This window comes from Muntiacus reevesi, chromosome 9 (assembly GCF_963930625.1).
Source record: "Muntiacus reevesi chromosome 9, mMunRee1.1, whole genome shotgun sequence".
Classification (NCBI taxonomy): domain Eukaryota; kingdom Metazoa; phylum Chordata; class Mammalia; order Artiodactyla; family Cervidae; genus Muntiacus; species Muntiacus reevesi.
The window spans coordinates 84,810,600-84,834,507 of record NC_089257.1 but is presented as its reverse complement, the minus strand read 5'-3'; the positions used below and the strand labels follow the sequence as shown (position 1 = coordinate 84,834,507).

The 23,908-nt window shown below is 37.3% G+C and overlaps 1 protein-coding gene across 1 annotated transcript in view; it reads right to left on the bottom strand.

Annotated features, from left to right (window-relative positions):
• DYNC2H1 (dynein cytoplasmic 2 heavy chain 1) overlaps positions 1-23,908 on the bottom strand; it is a 396,980-nt gene that overhangs the window by 264,975 nt on the left and 108,097 nt on the right. Inside the window, exons 48-53 of the mRNA XM_065944250.1 lie at positions 20,380-20,510; positions 17,249-17,497; positions 16,675-16,783; positions 7,917-8,030; positions 5,941-6,083; positions 5-89 (exon numbers count right to left, since the gene is read on the bottom strand). Of these exons, the coding sequence (XP_065800322.1) occupies positions 5-89; positions 5,941-6,083; positions 7,917-8,030; positions 16,675-16,783; positions 17,249-17,497; positions 20,380-20,510 (831 nt within the window). The remainder of the gene's footprint in view (positions 1-4; positions 90-5,940; positions 6,084-7,916; positions 8,031-16,674; positions 16,784-17,248; positions 17,498-20,379; positions 20,511-23,908) is intronic.

Below are 23,908 nucleotides of genomic sequence, written 5' to 3'. Positions count from 1 at the left end.
CTACCTGATTTCTTTTTCTTTTCTTCTTTTCTTTTTTTGTCACTATAATTTTCTTCACCACCCATTTCACTGAGTAACATTTCAGGTATCTAAAACAGGAAGAGTATCTCTTTAAACCTCAATTCAGTATGAAAAAAGTTTAAGTAAATCCAATATCAGAGGTAAAAAAAAAAAAATTAACACAACACATAAAAAGTATCAATTGGACTTTTCTTCTAGGATTCCTTCCAGAATAAGAAAAAAACAGTACATCAGTCTTTAGAAAACATTTCTTAGTTGATACTTTGACACATATCAACCATTAATTGATTGGAAATTAACAGCACACAGGAAAAGCTTCAACATCTCGCTTGAAAAATGATTAGACTTCATGAAATGAATAAAATCACTATGTTGACTGAATCAGAAAATAATCATTTAAAAATCACAAAGTAATAAAATCAAATGTTTTATTTGGTATCAAACTAATAAAATGCCTTCATGACATAAAGGAACAGGAAGGATTCTTAGCCTTCTTAAATAAGAAATAACTAAAAATAAATGAAAATAATTTCATAATTGATAGAATAATTGACATCAACATTAATTGATAATTCTAAAAACTATGTATTAGCTAGTCATAGCAAGGTTTTGGACACTATCACAAATAAGAAAATTAAGTCATGAACAAATATTAAACTATATAAAAAAAATTTTGTAAACCCTATTTCTTGGGGGAAAAAAATAAGTAGAACTCTAAAATTTTAAAATTAAGCCAAAACCTCCAACTTATTTCACCTTATACAGTTCACATTCCGAACAAGTACAAGTAATCCAGGTAATTAGGTCAAAAAATCATCTTTTTCTTCTCAGACTGAATAAAACATTAAGACAGAAAATCTCTTAACTGGTAGAGAGTTTAAAAGTGCCATGATTCTTGAGCTAAAGAATTATTTTTTTTTCCTCAAATACTTTCACTGATTTCTGAAAAAATACTGAAGCAACTGAGAGAAAGTTTTAAATATACACTTTTAAATCAATGGACATTTCTTTGAAAATCACTTTCTTTAAAATACTCTATCGCTTACATTAGTTAGCTTGATTGTGGTAATCATTTCATAACATAAAATATAAGAAAACAACACGATGTACACCTTAGATACTTTCAATTTTTATGTGTCAATTATACCTCAATAAAGCTGGAAGGGGTGGGAAAGAATCTATCCCTAAATAATATCCCACATTAGGAAAGTTTTCCTGCCTGGTTTCAACCACATTCCACTTCACTTCTACTCTACCTCCCAGGAGATAAAAACAGCACTTTCTAAAGAGAGTTGAATGAGTATATTAACACTATTCATTCCTGCTAATACTGTGACCTCTCAATTCCTTGCATTCTTCTCTTTCTGTTATCTATCACCTTTTCCCAAGCCACTCTCCCCCACCACGTCAAATGCTCACATCCTAATACTTTGTCATTAACAATAACTGCAATCATTTCACAATCTCACTTGCAAACACTCCCCTCTTCTATCACTACACTCCTGTCTTACCAGCTCATTCCTTTTGCAATGAAAATAATCCTCAGATTTCACCAAGACCTACAGTCTATTCAATCAATAACCTTTTTACTGTCATTCACCATCTTCTTTCCATAATTCCTCAGCTTCCTCGGCCTTCCCGTCAGTTCAGTCGCTCAGTCGTGTCCGACTCTTTGCAACACCATGGAATGAAGCACACCAGGCTTCCCTGTCCATCACCAACTCCGGGAATTTACTCAAACTCATGTCCATTGAGTCGGTGATGCCATCCAACCATCTCATCCTCTGTCGTCCCCTTCTCCTCCCGCCTTCAATCTTTCCCAGAATCAGGGTCCTTTCAAATGAGTCAGTTCTTTGCATCAGGTGGCCAAAGTATTGGAACTTCAGCTTTACCATCAGTCTTTCCAATGAATATTCACAACTGATTTCCTTAAGGATGGACTGGTTGGATTTCCTTGCAGTCCAAGGGACTCTCAAGAGTCTTCTCCAACACCACAGTTCAAACACATCAATTTATCAGCACTCAGCTTTCTTTATAGTCCAACTCTCACATCCATACATGACTACTGGAAAAACCACAGCTTTGACTAGACGGAACTTTGTTGGCAAAGTAATGTCTCTGCTTTTTAATATGCTGTCTAGGTTGGTCACAAGTTTTCTTCCAAGGAGCAAGTGTCTTTTAATTTCATGGCTACAGTCACTATCTGCAGTGATTTTGGAGCTCAAGAAAATTAAGTCTTTTACTGTTTCACTGTTTTCCTAAGTATTTGTCATGAAGTGATGAGACTGGAAGCCATGATCTTAGTTTTCTGAATATTGAGCTTTAAGTCAACTTTTTCACTCTCCTTTCACTTTCATTAAGAGGCTCTTTAGTTCTTCTTCAGTTTTTGCCATAAGGGGGGTGTCATCTGCATATCTGAGGTTATTGATATTTCCTGGCAATCTTGATTCTAGCTTGTGCTTCCTCCAGCCCAGCGTTTCTCATGATGTACTCTGCATATAAGTTAAATAAGCAGGGTGACAATATACAGCCTTGACGTACTCCTTTCCCATTTGGAACCAGTCTGCTGTTCAATGTCCGCTTCTAACTGTTGCTTTTTGACCTACATACAGATTTCTCAGGAGGCAGGTAAGGTGGTCTGGTATTCCCATCTCTTGAAGAATTTTCCACAGTTTGTTGTGATCTACACAGTCAAAGGCTTTGGCATAATCAATAAAAAAGAAGTAGATGTTTTTTCTAGAATTCTTTTGCTTTTTCTATAATCCAACAGATGTTGGCAATTTCATCTCTGGTCCCTCTGCCTTTTGTAAATCCAGCTTGAACATCTGGAAGTTCTCAGTTCATGTACTGTTGAAGCCTCACTTGCAGAATTTTGAGCATTACTTTGCTAGCATGTGAGAGGAGTACAATTGTGCAGTAGTTTGAGCATTTTTTGGCACATACTCAACTAGCAAAGCAAAGTCCCAATCCTGCTTAAATGCAACTCACCACTATTTCAGGTCTGTAATGCCGAGTGCACATGTGACTGGAGAAGCAGCACACAGCTACACTGACTGGCCTCAACGGAACTTTACAATCACTAGCCTGGTGTGAACCCGCAATGCTATCTAGCTGTTGCTATCATACTCCATTCTCCTAAGCCTTTCACTCCTTCCCTCTTCCAAAACACTATTCTGCACATCCTCTTACATCTCTTCAAGATTCCAAAATCTCTTCCCTCAACTTTTCTCTCAAGTGATTAATCTTAGTTCCGATTTCACTCAGAAAAAGAAACAACCAGGAGTGTCTAAAACTTCCCAATGCGACTCCTGCCCACCCGCTTGGACCCAGAGCCCTGTACTCGGCTTCCTTTCCTGCTGCTACAGATGACGCTTTCGCTCTCCAAGCAAAGTGAAGTGAGAGTCGCTCCACTGTGTCTGACTCTTTGCGACCCCATGGACTATACAGTCCATGGAATTCTCCAGGCCAGAATACCGGAGTGGGTAGCCTCCTTTCTCGAGGGGATCTTCCCAGTCCAGGGATTGATCCCAGGTCTCCTGCATTGCAGGCAGATTCTTTATCAGCTGAATCACAGGGAAGCTCAAGCAAAGGCCTGTCCGTAATCCTTTCATCTGTGTAACAGACCCATATGCCGTCTAGACCCACGGACACTGCTCCAGCAATCCACCCCCCCTTTCATATAACATATGTTTTGTTTCCTCTCTTGCATTCCCAATGGCATATGAGCATGCTCCAGTTTGTCCCATCTTAAAATTTTTTTTTAATTATTTTATTCCCACTTCCTGCAGTTACTGATCCATTTTTATCTTCCACTTTATAACAAAAGTCTTCAAAAGAGGTGACCCTATTCACTCTCCACTCTTCTCATTCTTTCTGAAATACATTTCAATACAGTATTTTTTTCCATTACTAACTGAAACTGCTTCATTAAAGTCACTAATGGACACAAGTTGCTAAACCCAATGATCAGTTTCCAGGCCTCATGAACTCAGTTCATCCTTCCTTGCTCCTTCGAAATGCTGTTTTCACTTAGCTTCTAAGCTTCACTTGTATTCACAACTCCTGTTTTCCTATTTTCCTAGCAGTTACTTCTCAGTATCCTTTGCTGGTTCCTGTTCATCTCAGCCTCTTAATACTGAAAGTGCCCCAGGGGTCAGCCTTTGGATCTCTTCCCTTTCTGCTAATATTCACTCCTTTAGAAGTATTTGTTCTCAAAGCTTTAAAAGTCACTTAAACTCTGCTAATTTCCACAATTTGCCTGTATGCCTGACCTTTCCCCCTGAACTTCTCAATCTTCCAACTCGGATGTCCAACACACCTCATATTTAATATATCTAAAAGTGAAGGCTTCATCTTCTCTTCTCAAAATGTTCCTCTCATAGTCTCCCCTCAACTGACAGGTATTCCAGTCTTTCCACGAGCTCAAGCCAACAGACTTTCGGGTATCCTCAACTCCTCAATTCCCCTAATAACTTACTACAATCTGTCAGCAAACCCTATCATTTGTACTGCAAAACAGACCAGTATCTACCAGTTCTCACCACCTCTACCACTATATCCTGAGAGCAAGTCATCCTTGTCTCTCACCAAGGTTACCACAATAGCTTTATAGCTGCTTCCTCCTGATCTTCTACAGTCTACTTTCAAACAGAAGCCAGTGTAATTCCATAAAACACCAGAACAGTTTTGCTCACAAGCCTCCAAGGAGTCTCTTGAAAGTGAAAGTGAAGTCGCTCAGTCGTGACCAACTCTTCCAGACCCATGGACTGCAGCCTACCAGGGTCTTCCGTCCATGGGATTTTCCAGGCAAGAGTACTGGAGTGGGTTGCCATGTCCTTCTCCAAGGAAGAAAAACTGAAATCCTTCTAAGAGTATCCAAATGGCTGATTCATATCAATGTATGACAAAACCCACTGAAAAAAAAAATTTAAAAAAAAAAAAAAAAGAGTATCCAAAGCCCCACCCTAACTGTTCTCTTAATCCCCCGACCTGCAACTACTCTCCGCCTTGATCACTGTAACAAATGAATGGGCCCGCAAGTCACCAGGCGTACTCTCATCTCAGATTCTTCCTGTAGAAAGCTTTCCCTCCAAATATCCCCCCAAAGAATGTAAACTCCATGAAGGCAGGGACTTGTGTCTCTCTTTTCTCTGCTACATCCCCAGTATATAGAAGGGTGACACATATTAAGCATCCAATAATTACTGCTTCTTAATGAATACCTCTTGTTCATGTAGCCTCTTCAGACTGGAATAACTTTCCTCTATCTACTCACTGAAACCTATCAAAAGGGTCATCTCAACTGCAAAATGTTGTCTATTATCTCAAACTATGCTCCTTTCTCTAAATCATGACAGGCAATAGTTTGCACTTCTACTATGCAGCAGCAGCTACTATACAAAAATAAATCATTGATTGGAAATATGAGCATCATTCAGAGATAATACTGAAAATTATTATTTATTCAAATGAAGCAATGTAAAAGGCTCCCAGTTGAGATGGTTTTTAAGTTCACACTTTAAACTCATACCCCTCCAAACACATATCATATGACAGATATTTTTAAAAGGCACCTAAATTTTAATTGAAACAACCACTAAAATTATTGCTGTGATATTTTAATCATAAGCTAGTCTATAACAAACTAAGTAACGAAATGCATAAAATTTTTAAAATATAATAAACATCTCTGTGGTCGTTAATTAAGAACATAATCTTACACCTAAAATTTTGTAGTCAACTAAATTTTCAAGTTCAAGAGTACGAAGAAACGGAAGTTATTTTCAAATATATGAGAGATGCTCAGTGCCACAATTAAGGTAGTATTATAATAAACACCAAAGGGAAGTTGTGACAATTAGTAACTTTAAAAAGAATATGTGCTTATTTTTTATTTCCATATTTAAACATTAAACTTACTTTCTTCATACTGCTATCTGACCAAGCCTCCATCCACAACACCTGGCACTTCTTATGCAAAGCAGGATTGCTCTCACAGTTTATTATGAAGTTTAAATTTGTGGAATCCATTATCAAAACAATATGCAAGTTTTGTTGCACTCCTATAAAAATAAAATAATCATGGAATATTACAATAACAATATTTGAAGAAATCCACATATGGCCTGCTTTTATGAAATTCAAATTTTCTGAAATTGGATGGCAGAAGCTGTTTAACAAAAGAGCAAGCTATGAAACAGAATAAGTGAAAAATCTGCCTGCAATGCAGGAGACAAGAGATGCATGTTTGATCCCTAGGTTGAGAAGATACCCTGGAGGAAGAAACAGCAACCCAACCCAGTATTCTCACCTGAAAAACACCAAGGACAGAGAAGCCCGGCAGGCTACAGTCCAAAGGGTCACAAAGAGTCGCACACTCTTTGTGTGACTGAACGGATGAGCATGCCTGCAATGCACAGGTATGTGCTATGTTTGTGCAAGCTGGGATAAAATATCCCCAAAAGATATGATATTGCTGTTACTTTTCAAATGTCACACTGGATTCTATTAAGTAATTTTTTTCTTTTTAGGATTTTTGTTTCAATATTCAAAAGCAAAACTGATCTCTGGTTTTCTTTTAGGAGAAATATTTTTCCTTGTTTCAATGTCAGTATCATTTTCTCTTCATAAAAAGGAATTTAGAAACTCCCCTTATTTTCTATGGTCTGAAATAGTTTTAAAATAGCATTGAGATGATCTGTTTCTTAAAGGTGTGGTAGAAATTCCCTCTAAACTTAAAGGAGAGAGACGGGAGGGTAGCTCTTTAACAACATTCTTTGTTTCATCAATAATAAATGTTCTTGTAGAAAAATAAAGAAGATCATTGTAATAGGTGTGTCTGGGTGGTGTCACTATTGCCTTATTTTGCTTATCAATTTTAAATATCCACTGTGTACACAAAACTGCTTCTATAATGTTTCTTTAGTTGCAAAGAAACTACAGAATGTGAAGTGAAGTGAAGTGAAAGTCACTCGGTCATGTCCGACTCTTTGCAACACCATGGACTATACAGTCCATGGAATTCTCCAGGCTAGAAAACTGGAGTGGGTAGCCTTTCCCTTCTCCAGGAGATCTTCCCAACCCAGGGATGGAACCCAGGTCTCCCGCATCCCAGGCGGATTCTTTACCAGTTGACCCACAAGGGAAGCTAACAGCACTGAACCAACGTTAATTTCTCTGCTGAACAAATGTACCGCAGCTGTTACAGTAGGATGCTAACATGAGGGGAAGCTGTGTGAAGGCTACACAGGAACTCTCCCGACCATCTTTGCAACTTTTCTATAAATCTAAAAGTAGATATATATATACATATATGAAGAGGTGACGTGGGGCAGAAAGCTGAAGGCAGTGAGGGGCCCCAGGCTGATGGAGTGAATGTATATTCTGTACTATGTGAGTCTACAGCAAGTGGGGGGGAAGGCCACCCTTCCCCCACACCAGGACTCAGCAATGGGGGCTTAGCATGATCACTCGCCTCCCGATGTGGCTTCCTGGGAAAGAGGAAGGACTCATGGGTTGGTTTCCCTGGCAACCGGCCCCCACCCCGAGGTGCTGGCCAAAAGTCATCTCATTAACAGAATGTGGCACAATCTAAATAATTCACTAATTCTCTAAGATGGAAACAAGAGCAGCAAAGTAAATATCCCAAAAGACATTACCATACTTTCATCCTTACCTTTTGCTAAAATTTTACTTAACATGTTTTTATTATAGGTTAGCCTTTAGTCTACTTACCTGCTATTTTCTAAAAGTTCTATAAAAAAGAAAAAAATATAAATTACCAAATGGGCCCAATATTTAAGATACCTTTGCAATCTACTGAGAAAATGAGGTACACTAAACGGCATTAATTTCACATGAAGCACAGTTATATTAATGAACTCTATGGCACTTACTATACGTGAAGTAGTTGAAGACTGGTCCAAAAAATCCATCCTGTGAAGCCTGATCTTTAAGAGGCAAGAGCAAGGGCTCTAATTCTTCGAGAGTGTAGAGTCCAGGAACTTCACCTGCAGAACATTATATTTCTTCTGAGATTTAGCTACATTACACTAAATTCAACACACATTTTACATACATGATTCTTCTTCTACTTTTATATTAAATAATCTGATGTTATTCCATCTTTTTTTCCAAAACAAGCAAGCCCTATCACCTCTATATTATTCACAAATATATACCTGTAACGTTCATTCAAAAAAATTCAAACTCCTCTCACTAACTGTTCATCTATCTGCCTTTCCAAGTCCTTCTCTACCCTCTTCCAAGACTTTGTATTCTAACCTCAGTGAACTTTTTTGTGTTCTAAACCATTAATGAAATATTTCCTCTTCCTGGAATACATCATACTACAGTTCTCTGCCCCATATCTTCCACTAAAAATACTGTTTATCCCTCAAGACACTACCATGCCAACTGCCATGCCCATGAGCCTTTCCTGAATACCAACATGTTAGGGAAAAGTACTCTTTTCTCTTGAATATCCAAACATCACTGTTTGGCATTTATCACATCATTTAATAATGAATGAATTACTTCTCCCTGCCCACTTAGATTTTAAATTCCCAGAAGGAAAATATTTAATCATGATCAATATTAACCTTAGGACATTTCTGGCAAAGAATCTAAAACATAAATATTTGCTAAATAAATGGATAAATGAATGAATGAGCTTATTACTAGAAATCAGGAGAACTAGTCATGGCCTGCTACTATGCAACAGAATGATGAAAATCAAATAAAAGTGGTAGGACTATACGAATTTGATAGAGGGTTTGTTCACCACCATAAATCCGGTTATTTAATAAATATGCATTAAATCAACATATTTGTAGTTCACAAGAAACTATAAGATTAAGTGAAAATTTTTTTTCTGCATTCATGAAAAGTCCAACACAGTCTAAATCACTACTTTTCTTTATGCTCATCTCAGAGGTACCAGATCACGACCCAGTCATTAGCCATGTACATATTCAAACACAAACACATACACATAAATGTGCTCTATGTCTTTCTCTAAATTTGAGCTGTACCAAGATACCCTTGTATCCATAAATTTAATAAAGAAAGTTAGTTCTATTTACATACTCTGTAGGGAATAAGAATTTTAAATATAGAAAAGAGACCAAAGGGGCTATTAAGTACTTTCTCTGAAAGTATTTTTCACATAAATATTTTTGCCAAAAAAATGTTAGAAAAATTAACAACCAAAATTTAATTTCATGATTTTTGCTGTTATATGCTGATAATAAACACTGGGTTAATGCTTATCTGAATGTTTGCTTTCACAAATTAAAACAAAAACCTGAATATCTGGCCTACTATTTTACATCAGCCAAAAGGAACAAAGTCGCCATCTAGTGACAGTTTAAGTAATATGCAGGAATAAGAACTTTAAAAATCAAAATGAAGTGAAAGTGAAAGTCAATCAGTCTTTGCGACCCCACAGACTGTCCATGGCATTATCCAGGCCAGAATACTGGAGTGGGTAGCCATTCCCTTCTCCAGCGGATCTTCCCGACCCAGGAATCAAACCGGGTCTCCCACATTACAGGTGGATTCCTTACTAACTGAGTTATCAGGTAATCCCTAAAAAAATAATATGTTATTTACAAAAAAGGCCTAGTATTTTCACTATACCACTACCTCTACTTTGACAAAAGTTGATGTACTACCTGTCTAACTAGAGTCTTTCTCATTTGGGCACTAAAGTATAGACACCTTACTTTATAAATTAAATGTTTTCTTCAACCTAAGCTATTAAATTCTGAAAACAAAAAGACTACTTCATGCAGAGCCTACCTAGCAGGATCCAAAACATGTATTATATAAAACCACAGAGCATCCTGTAAACTTGCCCTCAGTCCCTGGAGTGGAGCAACTAGAGAGCTGAAACTAGATTTAACAAGGATTATTTTATACTTAAGAACCAAACACTCTTGGTCCAAGTTCAAACAAACTGTGCCATGCTTAGTAGCTCAGTCATATCTGACTCTCTGTGACCCCATGGACTGCAGCCCACCAGTCTCCTCTGTCCACGGGGATTGCAGGCAAGAATACTAGAGTGGGTTGCCATGCCCTCCTCCAGGGGATCTTCCCAACCCCAATCGAACCCAGGTCTTCCACATTGCAGGTGGATTATCTACCGACTGAGCTACCAAGAAAGCCCCAAAACAAAGCTATCTCATACTAATTATATTAACAATGATTATACATTACAAGCAGATTCTAATAACCTTCATAAATTCTGCAGAAAAGGAAGAAATATAAGAAACTGCAGGTATTCTCCGCAGGGACTCACCAAAAAGATCAGCTGGCTCCAGAGACAAGAATATACCACAATTCAAGAAATACGAGATCTAATATATCTGAAATTTATCTGCTATTATATAGCCATATTTAAGGCCATACTATAATTACTAAATTATTCCACTAATGATGGACAGTTAGGTTCTCGCATATTTCTTATTTCTTACATATTTCTTTACAGTTCTTTTATTTCTACAAACTAAATTTCTACAATTTAACATAAGGTCTATATCAAAGGGTATAGCACATTTTTAAAATAAGTACTGGTTGATAATTTTCCCAAAAGGCCCACCAAAAGTGTATAAGAAGGCAAATTATTCAGTATATTTACCAGTATCAATATTTAATCATCATATTTATATAGTTCAACAACCTCCTGGTTTCATAAAAACAGGGTTTCTCAGTTCTGCTCTGAGCATGTTTAATGTTTAACCTTCTATCACTTTAGTAGAAGCTATGCCAAATATTTTTTTTTTAGTATCATCAATTCTTTTTTTTTTTTAATTTACAGTATTGTACTGGTTTTTGCCATACATTGACATGAATCAGCCACAGGTGTACATGTGTTCCCCATCCTGAACCCCCCTCCCACCACCCTCCCCATCCCATCTCTCAGGGTCATCCCAGTGCACCAGCCCGGAGCACCCTGTCTCACGCGTCAAACCTGGACTGGCGATAAGTTTCACATATGATAGTATACATATTTCAGTGCCATTCTCCCAAATCATCCCACTCTCGCCCTCTACCACAGAGTCCAGAAGACTCTTCTATACATTTGTGTCTATTTTGTTGTCTCGCATACAGGGTTATTGTTACCATCTTTCTAAATTCCACATATATGAGCTATTATACTGTATTGGTGTTTTTCTTTCTGGCTTACTTCACTCTGTATAATAGGCTCCAGTTTCATCCACCCCATTAGAACTGCTTCAAATGTATTCTTTTTAATGGTTGAGTAACACTCCATTGTGTATATGTACCACGGCTTTCTTATCCATTCGTCTGCTGATGGGCATCTAGGTTGCTTCCATGTCCTGGCTATTATAAACAGTTCTGCGATGAACACTGGGGTGCACGTGTCTCTTTCAGATCTGGTTTCCTCAGTGTGTATGCCCAGGAGTGGGATTGCTGGGTCATATGGCAGTTCTATTTCCAGTTTTTTAAGAAATCTCCACACTGTTCTCCATAGTGGCTGTACTAGTTTGCATTCCCACCAACAGTGTAAGAGGGTTCCCTTTTCTCCAAACCCTCTCCAGCATTTATTGCTTGTAGACTTTTGGATAGCAGCCATTTTGACTCGCATGAAATAGTACCTCATTGTGGTTTTTGATTTGCATTTCTCTGATGAGTGATGTTGAGCATCTTTTCATGTGTTCGCTAGCCATCTGTATGTCTTCTTTAGAGAAATGTCTGTTTAGTTCTTTGGCTCATTTTTTGATTGGGTCATTTATTTTTCTGCAATTGAGCTGCAGGAGTTGCTTGTATATTTTTGAGAATAATCCTTTGTCTGTTGCTTCGTTTGCTATTATTTTCTCCCATTCTGAAGGCTGTCTTTTCACCTTGCTTATAGTTTTCTTGGTTGTGCAAAAGCTTTTAAGTTTCATTAGGTCCCATTTGTTTAGTTTTGCTTTTATTTCTAATATTCTGGGAGGTGGGTCATAGAGGATCCTACTGTGATTTATGTCGGAGAGTGTTTTGCCTATGCTTTCCTCTAGGAGTTTTATAGTTTCTGGTCTTACATTTAGATCTTTAATCCATTTTGAGTTTATTTTTGTGTATGGTGTTAGAAAGTGTTCTGGTTTCATTCTTTTACAATCAGTTGACCAGTTTTCCCAGCACCACTTGTTAAAGAGGTTGTCTTTTTTCCATTGTATATCCTTGCCTCCTTTGTCAAAGATAAGGTGTCCATAGGTACGTGGATTTATCTCTGGGCTTTCTATTTTGTTCCATTGATTCCATATTTCTGTCTTTGTGCCAGTACCATACTGTCTTGATGACTGTGGCTTTGTAGTAGAGCCTGAAGTCAGGCAGGTTGATTCCTCCAGTTCCATTCTTCTTTCTCAAGATTGCTTCGCCTATTTGAGATTTTTTCTATTTCCATACAAAGTATGAAATTATTTGTTCTAGCTCTGTGAAAAATACCATTGGTAGTTTGATAGGGTAGTATACTCCTTTTCACAATATTGATTCTTCCAATCCATGAACACGGTATATTTCTTCATCTATGTGTCCTCTTCGATTTCTTTCACCAGTGCTTTATAGTTCTCTATATATAACTCTTTTGTTCCTTTATATAGATATATTCCTAGGTATTTTATTCTTTTTGTTGCAATGGTGAATGGAATTGTGTCCTTAATTTCTCTGTTTTCGTTAGTGTATAGAAATACAAGGGATTTCTGTGTATTGATTTTATAACCTGCAACTTTACTATATTCATTGATTAGCTCTAGTAATTTTCTGGTGGAGTTTTTAGGGTTTTCCATGTAGAGGATCATGTCATCTTCAAACAGTGAGAGATCTACTTCTTCTTTTCCAATCTGGATTCCTTTTCTTTCTTTCTGCTCTGATTGCTGTGGTCAAAACTTCCAAAACTATGCTGAATAGTAGTGGTGAGAGTGGGCACCCTTGTCTTGTTCCTGACTTTAGGGGAAATACTTTCAATTGATACTTTCATTGATACATTCATTTCAATCACCATTGAGGATAATGTTTGCTGTGGGTTTGTCATATATAGCTTTTACTATGCTGAGGTATGTTCCTTCTACTCCTGCTTTCTGGAGGGTTTTTATCATAAATGGAGTTGAATTTTGTCAAAGGCTTTCTCTGCATCTACTGAAATAATCATACAGTTTCTATTTTTCAATTTGTTAATGTGGTGTATTACATTGATTGATTTGCAGATATTGAAGAAGCCTTGCATCCCTGGGATAAAGCCCACTTGGTCATGATGCATGATCTGTTTAATATGTTTTTGGATTCTGTTTGCTAGAATTTTGTTAAGGATTTTTACATCTATGTTCATCAGTGATACTGGCCTATAGTTTTCTTTTTTTGTGGCATCTTTGTCAGGTTTTGGTATTAGGGTCATTGTGGCCTCACAGACTGAGTTTGGAAGTTTACCTTCCTCTGCAATTTTCTGGAAGAGTTTGAGTAGGATAGGTGTTAGCTCTTCTCTAAATTTTTGGTAGAATTCAGCTGTGAAGCCGTCTGGTCCTGGGCTTTTGTTTGCTGGAAGATTTCTGATTACAGTTTCAATTTCTGTGCTTGTGATGGGTCTGCTAAGATTTTCTATTTCTTCCTGGTTCAGTTTAGGAAAGTTGTACTTTTCTAAGAATTTGTTCATTTCTTCCAAATTGTCCATTTTATTGGCTTATAGGTGCTGATCGTAGTCTCTTATGATCCTTTGTATTTCTGTGTTGTCTGTTGTGATCTCTCCATTTTCATTTCTAATTTTATTGATTTGACTTTTCTCCCTTTGTTTCTTGATGAGTCTGGCTAATGGTTTGTCAATTTTATTTATCTTCTCAAAGAACCAGCTTTTGGCTGCTGATTTTTGCTATGGTCTCTTTTGTTTCTTTTGCATTTATTTCTGCCCTAATTTTTAAGATTTCTTTCCTTCTACTAATCCTGGGGTTCTTCATTTCTTTCTTTTCTAGTTGCTTTAGGTATAGAGTTAGGTTATTTATTTGACTTTTTCTTGTTTCTTGAGGTAAGCCTGTATTGCTATGAACCTTCCCCTTAGCACTGCTTTTACATTGTCCCACAGGTTTTGGGTTATTGTGTTTTCATTAATCATTATTTTCATTTTTATTATCATTTCATTATTTTCATTCATTTCTATGCATATTCTGATTTTTTTTTCTTCTGTGATTTGTTGGTTATTCAGCAGCGTGTTGTTCAGCCTCCATATGCTGGAATTTTTAATAGTTTTTCTCCTATAATTGAGATCTAATCTTACTGCATTGAGGTCAGAAAAGATGCTTGGACTGATTTCAATTTTTTTTAATTTACCAAGGCTAGATTTATGGCCCAGGATGTGATGTATTCTGGAGAAGGTTCTGTGTGTGCTTGAGAAAAAGGTGAAATTCATTGTTTTGGGGTAAATAGATATCAATTAGGTCTAACTGGTCTATTGTACCATTTAAAGTTTGTGTTTCCTTGCTAATTTTCTGTTTAGTTGATCTATCCACAGGTGTGAGTGGGGTATTAAAATCTCCCACTATTATTGTGTTATTGTTAATTTCCCATTTCATACTTGTTAGCATTTGCCTTACATATTGCGGTGCTCCTATGTTAAGTGCATATATTTATAATTGTTATATCTTCTCCTTGGATTGATCCTTTGATCATCATGTAGTGTCCTTCTTTTTCTCTTTTCACAGCCTTTGTTTTAAAGTCTATTTTATCTGATTTGAGTATTGCGACTCTTTTGGTCTCTATTTGCATGGAATATCTTTTTACAGCCCTTCACTTTCAGTCAGTATGTGTCCCTTGTTTCAAGGTGGGTCTCTTGTAGACAACATATATAGGGGTCTTGTTTTTGTATCCATTCAACCAGTCTTTGTCTTTTGGTTGGGGCATTCAGCCCACTTACATTTAAGGTAATTATTGATAAGTATGATCCCATTGCCATTTACTTTGTTGTTTTGGGTTCGAGTTTATACACCCTTTCTGTGTTTCCTGTCTAGAGAAGATCCTTTAGCATTTGTTGGAGAGCTGGTTTGGTGGTGCTGAATTCTCTCAGCTTTTGCTTGCCTGTAAAGCTTTCGATATCTCCTTCACATCTGAATGAGATCCTTGCTGGGTACAGTAATCTGGGTTGTAGGTTATTTTCTTTCATCACTTTAAGTATGTCCTGCCATTCCCTCCTGGCCTGAAGAGTTTCTATTGAAAGATCAGCTGTTATCCTTATGGGGATCCCCTTGTGTGTTATTTGTTGTTTTTCCCTTGCTGCTTTTAATATTTGTTCTTTGTGTTTGATCTTTGTTAATTTGATTAACAAGTGTCTTGGGGTGTTTCGCCTTGGGTTTATCATGTTTGGGACTCTCTGGGTTTCTTGGACTTGGGTGATTATTTCCTTCCCCATTTTAGGGAACTTTTCAACTATTATCTCCTCAAGTATTTTCTCATGGCCTTTCTGTCTTCTTCTTCTGGGACTCCTATGATTCGAATGTTGGGGCGTTTAACAATGTCCCAGAGGTCTCTGAGGTTGTCCTCATTTCTTTTAATTCCTTTTTCTTTTTTCCTCTCTGCTTCACTTATTTCTACCATTCTATCTTCTACCTCACTTATCCTATCTTCTGCCTCCGTTATTCTACTGCTGGTTCCCTCCAGAGTGTTTTTGATCTCATTTACTGAATTATTCGTTATATATTGACTCTCTTTGTTTTCTTCTAGGTCTTTGTTAAACCTTTCTTGCATCTTCTCGATCCTTGTCTCCAGGCTATTTATCTGTAACTCCAATTTGTCTTCAAGACTTTGGATCATTTTCACTATCAGTATTGGAAATTCTTTATCAAGTAGATTCCCTATCTCTTCCTCTTTGGTTTGGTTTGGTGGGCATTCATCCTGTTCCTTACCTACTGAGTACTTCTCTGCCTTTTCATCTGTTTAGACTGTTGTGTTTGGGGTGGCCTTTCTGTATTCTGGCAGTTTGTGGTTCCTCTTTATAATGGAGGTTCCTTGCTGTGGGTGGGGTTGGATGGGTGGTTTGTCAAGGTTTCCTGGTTAGGGAAGCTTGTTTCGGTGTTCTGGTGGGTGGAGCTGGATTTCTTCTCTGGAGTGCAATGAAGTGTCCAGTAATAAGTTTTGAGATGTCAGTGGGTTTGGTGTGACTTTGGTCAGCCTGTATATTGAAGCTCAGGGCTATGTTCCTGTGTTGCTGGAGATTTTGCATGGTATGTCTTGCTTTGGAGCTTGTTGACCCTTAGGTGGTGCTAGGATTCAGTGTAGGTATGGAGGCATCTGCTGATCTCCTATCGATTAATGTTCCCTGGAGTCAGAAGTTCTCTGGTATTCTCAGGATTTGAACTTAAGCCTCCTGCCTCTGGTTTTCAGTCTTATTATTACAGTAGCCTCAAGACTTCTCCATCCATACAGCACTGATGATAAAACATCTAGGTTAAAGATGAAAAGTTTCCCCACAGTGAGGGACACCTGGAGAGGCACACAGAGTTACATGGAGAAGAGAAGAGGGAGGAGGGAGACAGAGGTGACCAGGAGGAGAAGAGGGGGGATCAAAAGGGGAGAGAGCAAGCTAGCCAGTAATCACTTCCAGATAAGATAATTTCACTTGAATATTATTTATATTATTTATTTTTCTTTAAATAAAACCCATTCACTTGCCTGAAGACAAAAGGCTATTGATCATCTCCAGAAATGCAGGATGTACAAACTGGTAATCCTCAAGAAGTAAAACTACCTGCTGTGCTTCAACACCGGCAAGATGGAGCACCTGCACAATAAGAAAGTACATTCTGGAACCCATTAAAAATTTTTTGGCAAATATTGGTAAAAATTTTCATTCTGTAGGTAAACTAAGTTATTTTTACTGACTGATACTTTATTGAGGAATCAAAATATAGTTTGGAAAGTAAATTCAGTTCATAAATAAACACTAATGGGAGAACATTTAATTGTTTTATAGCTTGAACATTAAAAGCTAGAGGATTATTTTTAAATACATCCACATATGTCTTAAATTCTACTTTTTGTTTAGCTTACCAAGCCATATGACATCTCATAATCTGAGGTACTGAGAGCTAAAAACATAATTTTGCAAAACCATGAAGAAAATAATCATAAAAATAAGATAAAGACTATATTGTATATCAGAGATTTAAGGGCTATTCAAGCCTTTTAGAATAATAAGTAATTAGGATTTAAAACCAAATAAAGTAAAAAACTGTGAGGCACTTACATGTTTGAGATCATTCTTGAAATGCTTCAGTTCATATCCCCTGGAAATCTTTGGTGAAAACAGCACTGCTCCATGCATGTGACTGACTAAAGAAGTGATGGTCCTACGACCCACACCACTGCGTCCTGCTAGCAGAAGTGAACCTCCAGGAAAACTCAGCACTCTGTCAATCCTAGACATATATTCCAGGACTTCTTGGAAAACCAAAATATCTAAATTCTGGTTATCTCGTCCATAGTGAATAAGACCCTTTTAAAAAAACCACAAACAATATTACATAATTAATATAAGTCCCAATTATATAATAAATTGCTAATTGTCTAGATTAAGATATTATATTTTTGGTGCACTCAACAAAAGAGGTTAAGTAAATATGTGTTGTCTCACATTCTCTTATCTATCCAGTAATCCAGCTACATGGCACTTTCTAAGGAAAAAATTACATGATGTCAAACAAGTGCAGGAGTCCACAACAGTCAGTTACTTTTGAATATCTTTAATACAACTAGTAAAAAGCAGTGTAAGATAAGCAGGTTGTATGAAGACTTCAAACTCTCCAGTTTTTACCATTTGTTACCGAGGGAACATTTCAAGCAAAGATGGGCACAATAAAGGACAGAAACAGCATGGATCCAAGAGAAACAGATGATATTAAAAAGACGTGGCAAGAATACAGAGAAGAAACTATACAAAACAGATCTTCATGACTCAGATAAACACAATGGTGTGATCACTCACCTGGAGCCAGACGTCCTGGAATGTGAAGTTAAGTGGGCCTTAGGAAGCATCACTACGAACAAAGCTAGTGGAGGTGATAGAATTCCAGTTGAGCTATTTCAAATCCTAAAATATGATGCTGCAAAAGTGTTGCACTCAATATGCCAGCAAATTTGGAAAACTCAGGAGTGGTCACAGGACTGGAAAAGGTCAGTTTTCATTCGAATCCCAAAGAAAGGCACTGCCAAAGATTGTTCAACTACAGCACAATGGCACTCATCACACATGCTATTAAAGTAATGCTCAAAATTCTCCAAGCCAGGCTTCAACAGTACATGAACTGAGAACTTAAATATGTTCAGGCTGAATTTAGAAAATGCAGAGGAACCACTGATCAAACTGCCAACGTCCACTGGATCATAGAAAAAGCAAGGGAGTTCCAGAAAAACAACTACTTCTGCTTCATTGAATACACTAAAGCCTTTGACTGTGTGGATCACAACAAACCAGAAACTTCTTCAAGAGGTGGCAATACCAGATCTCCTCACCTGCCTCCTAAGAAACCTGTATGCAGGTCAAGAAGCAACAGTTAGAACTGGACATGGAACAACAGACTAGTTCCAATTGGGAAAAGAGTACATCAAGGCTATATATTGTCACCCTGCTTATTAAACTTGTATGCAGAGTACATCATGTGAAATGTGGAGCTGGATGAAGCAAAAGTGGAATCAAGATTGCTGTGAGAAATATCAATAACCTCAGATATGAAGATGACACCACCGTAATGGCAGAAAGCAAAGAGGAAGAGCCTCCTGATGAAGGTAAAAGAGGAGAGAGAAAAAGCTGGCTTAAAATTCAACCTTTGAAAAGCTAAGATCATGGCATCTGGTCCCATCACTTCATTGCAAATAGATGGGGAAACAGTGAGAGACTATTTTCCTGGGCTCCAGACTCACTACAGATGGTGACTGTAGCCATGAAATTAAAAGACACTTGCTCCTTGGAAGAAAAGCTATAACAAACCTAGCAGCATATCAAAAAGCAAAGACATTACTTTGTCAACAAAGGTCCATATAGTCAAAGCTATGGTTTTTCCAGTAGTCATGTACAAATGTGAGATTTGGGCAATAAAGAAAGCTGAGCACAAGGAACTGATGCTTTTGAACTGTGGTGTTGGAGAAGACTCTTGAGAGTCCCTTGGACTGCCAGGAGATCCAACCAGTCCATCCTAAAGGAAATCAGTCCTGAATATTCATTGCAAGGACTGATGCTGAAGCTGAAACTCCAATACTTTCATCACCTGATGTGAAGAGCCAACTCATTAGAAAAGACCCTGATGCTGGGAAAGATCGAAGGCCAGAGGAGAATGGGACAATAGAGGATGAAATGGTTGGACGGCATCACCGACTCAATGGACACGAGTTTGAGTAAGCCCCGGGAGATGGTGAAGCACAGCCTGGCATGTTGCAGTCCATAGGGATGCAAAGAGTCGGACACGACTGAGCAACTAAACAACATAACAACAACACATGAAGTCAGTGTGCAGAGAGTATAAAACAATTTCCAAACTCTCAAAATGCAGTGCCAAAATGAAAATATTTTGTGAACCCTCGTTTCTATATACTGCTCAGATACCAATCAAAAGCCTATAAAGAGGTAATATGCCCTGCCAGGAGCCATTGATAGAGGGAAGGTAGAGAGAGAGGACAGCTTTCACATATTTAACAACATCTGCATATTCCCAAACTTTGCAATATCCATTCCAGTCAAATAAATCAGTTTACCAGACCATGAAAAACTTTTCTTGGTATAAAATCCATACTAACTTCCATACAAATATTAATCTTTGAAGCAATCATATGCAATATGGTTGCTTCTTATTACAATTAATATCAAAAAAAACAAAAAACAAAAAACCCATGCTGTAGGACGGTGCTGTTAAAAGCTTCACTGAAACAGCAGCATCCACGTCATTTGGGAGCCCATCAAAAATTAGCGCCTATTGAATCGGACTTCTCACAATGGGACCCAATCATCTATATTTTCCTGTTCTCAAAGTGATTCTAATGCTCACTAAAGGCTAAGACCACTGCTGTAGGATGAGCAGTTAATATTACATTAACTGTTAATATTATATTAACAGTGGTATTTCCCAATTAATATTAAGTCTTCTAATAGTTCCAACCTCAGATACCTTTTCCCAGCATGAATCTCAGCAATTTTAGACTTATCTGTGTAAGTATATGTGCTTCTGGTTAGATCTGACACACTGGGCTAACTTTTGTAAGACACAAACCAGTTTCTTCTATTCTATTATCTTTCACTTCATGCCCTCAGAAAGCCTGCAACAAATATTTTGAAAATGGCTTTAATCATAATCAAATCCCAATTCAAATTCATGATTCATACCATACCTTTTTAATAACATCCTTAAGATCTGAAGAATTTAGTTTTCCAAGTGGTTTTCCATGGGGAGGCAATGGTTGTCCTGGGACTGACCTTGTTCCTGAATTATGTCGGGCTCCCCATGTAACATAGAAATTATCTGTAGAAATGAAAGATATTTTTTCTTCATATGTGTTATTTCTAATGGGAGTATCAGTAAATATATTTCACACTAAACCATTTTTAACTTTATTAGTCCGAATAAGAACATCCCCAAAAAGGCAAAGATTACTTCAAAATGGCAAATAAAACAATCTCAAAATTACTGTTGAAAAAGAACACAGGTTTATAAATAATATTAAGATCCCTATCTTTTAAAATAAAAGAAAAATTAATCAAATTGTAATTAGAAAATAGAAACACCACAACAGTCCTTAAATTTATCTATCGCAGCGTTCCTGTTACCGTACAAAGAAAATCTACTCCCCGTTCTATTGAAACTTTCCCCTCCCAATTCCTCTGGGAGACTGTTCCATTGGTCTTCTTGTCATATAGTGCACTCAGCAACAGCCCTCCCTTCCCTAGACTCACGTTCTCCTTTCTTTCTCCATCACATTTCTCACATTTTCTGCTTAGCAAAAGCACTATCTAAACTCTTACTTGGGAACAACAATACTGCCATAAGTGCCAAATCCAAATCTTCTTTATAGTCATTACCCTAACATGACTTGTGTGCATCTCCTTAACAGAGCTTTTTCCCTTGAATCTATACTGGGCTCATCAAGTCACTACCACTATTCCTTTTCAGCTGTCCACTTATCACTCATATTTTTTATTTTCACTGGGATCCAAAGTCAGCCTGTTATGCTTTAATTCTATAATAAATACTCCCTTGGAATTATTTAATCTTATTCTGTATATTAAATTATCAACTATCTAAAGGTATACCAAAATCTGATTCATGATCTATAGGCAGGTCTCCCAGCTCTAGTCTAGGCCCATATTTCCAATTGCTTACCAGACATATAACTTGTGCATTCATTCATCAAACACATACCTATCATAGACCTGTATTTAAACACTGTACTTTGTTGGAAATGAGTAATGAATAAAACAAACCTAATTTCTCACCTCATAGAAAGGATAAACTTTATGTAGACTCTCAAAAGACACTTGAAAAACACTCAAACACATGTAAAAAAAACAACTCATTATCTTCATATCTCATCATTTCTCAACTATAAGAGCATGCTCCTAACTCATATCCCTGCTACAAGCCTCTGCCCCATCAAATATATCCTCACCACTACTAGAGTCACAAATACAAAACAAAATCTGATAGTGCCACTGCACTCCAATATCATATAAGGCTTCCCACTGCCTTAAAAAATTTTCCTCATCAAGGCAATTTGGCTACAATTTGGCTTCACCGACTGCTGAATCTCTTATCTTTCTCTGTATCCCACTACATACTCTAGTTTTCTCAAACCTTTGGCTCTTTGCATATTTTTTTTCCTTTGTCTAGAATGCCCTTCCTCTCTTCTTCACTAAACACAGTCATTCTTTAAGACACAGCTTGTGTACAGCTGAGTCGCTCAGTCGTGTCCAACTCTATGACCCCGTGGACTGTAGCCCGCCAGGCTCCTCTGTCCCTAAGATTCTCCAGGCCAGAATACTGGAGTGGGTTGCCATTTCCTTCTCTAGGGGATCTTCCTGACCTAGGAATAAAACCTGGGTCTCCCGAATTGCAGGCTGATACTTTATTGACTGAGCTACAAGGGAACTTCAAGATACAACTTGGTTTTCTGCAATCTGCTCAAAAAAAATTAAAATCTTAGGTGTTAATCTAACAAATATGTTATCAAACATATGCTGAAAATTATAGAACACTAGCGAAAGAAAGCAGAGTAAATAAATAAATAAAGATATTATGTCCATGGGTTAGAAAAATCAACATAATAAAGAGGTCAATTTTTCCTGAAACCAATATACAGAACTAATTCAATTCTTATCACAATCTGCAACACTGTATATACAGACAAGATTAATCTAAAATTTATATAGAAAGGCAAGGGAACTGAAATACCTAGAATGATTCTGAGAAAGGAAGAATAAATAAGGAAATAGTCAACTGGATTTTAAGACACTAAGCTACAGCAGTCAAAACTCTCTACTGGCAGAAGGGCTGACATGCGTCATGGAACAGAACTGAGAACCCAGGAGCAGACTTACACAGTTAATTTTTGAAAAATGTGCAAAAGCAATTCAAGGCAGAAAGGTAACCTACTCAACCAACAGTGCTAGAACAAGTGGACAACCACAGGCAAAGAAGTGAATTCTGACCCAAGTCTCACTCCTTACAGAGAAGTTCACTCAAACTGGATCACTGATTTAAAATATAAAACTATAAATTACTTAGGGAAAAACAGTAGGGGAAAATCTTCAACATTTAGGACTACACCTAGTTCTTAAGCTTGACAGCAAAAATACTTTGAAAAATAAATTGAGCCTCATAAAATTAAAACTTTTTTATCTATAAAAGACTCTATTAAGAAGATGGAAATACAAGCTACAGAGTGGGAGAATATATTTGCTAATCACATATTTGATAAAAGAATAGTAGCTAAAATATATAATGAACTCTGAAAACTCAAAATTTAAAAAATCCAATTAGAATGAGGGCAAAAGACACAGAGACATTTCACTGAAGAGGACATACAGAAGGCAATTGATGCTCAGCCTCATTGAACGACTTCATTTTCAAGACACAAAAGAAAACCACCATGACGCATAAATACACACTTATCAGAAAGGCCAAAATAAAACCGTGCTGACACCCAATGCTGGCGAGGATGTGGAGCAACTGGACCACTCATATATTGCTGATGGTAATATAGAACGAAATACAGCTACTCTAGAAAACAGTGTGGCACTTTTGTAAATTTTTAATTTAGCACACAAGTACCATTCAACACTGCAACTGCATTCCTGACCATTTATCTCAGAGAAACAAAAAAGTCCACAGAAAACCTGTATATAAATGGCTATAGCAGCTTTCCTCCTAAGAGACAAACACCAAAAACAAACCAGATGCCCTTCAACAAGTAAACAGTGAAAGAAATGGTAGCATTTCAAAATACCTACTCAGCAATAAAAAGGAATAAACCAGTGAAACATGTGAGAATCTGCATATACCTCCAGAGAATTATCCCGAATGAAAAGTAAGATACTTGAAATGGCAAAATTAAACTCAGAAAAGATGGGTGGTTTCCAGCGGACAGATGTTACCACTGGAGGAAAACAAGTACAAAGTTCACGTTCTTTCTATTAGTTCTTATAACTGTATGTGAACCTACAATTATCTCAAAATTTTAAAAAAATTATTTTTAAAAATTTCAAAGTAACTTCCTCAAAAAAGGAATTAGTCTCTCATCTTCTATACCCCTAAATTCCAGCATTTATCCCAAATATTGGGCTTTCCTGGTGGCTCAGATGGTAAAGCGTCTGCCTACAATGAGGGAGACCCGGGTTCGATCCCTCGGTCGGGAAGATCCTCTG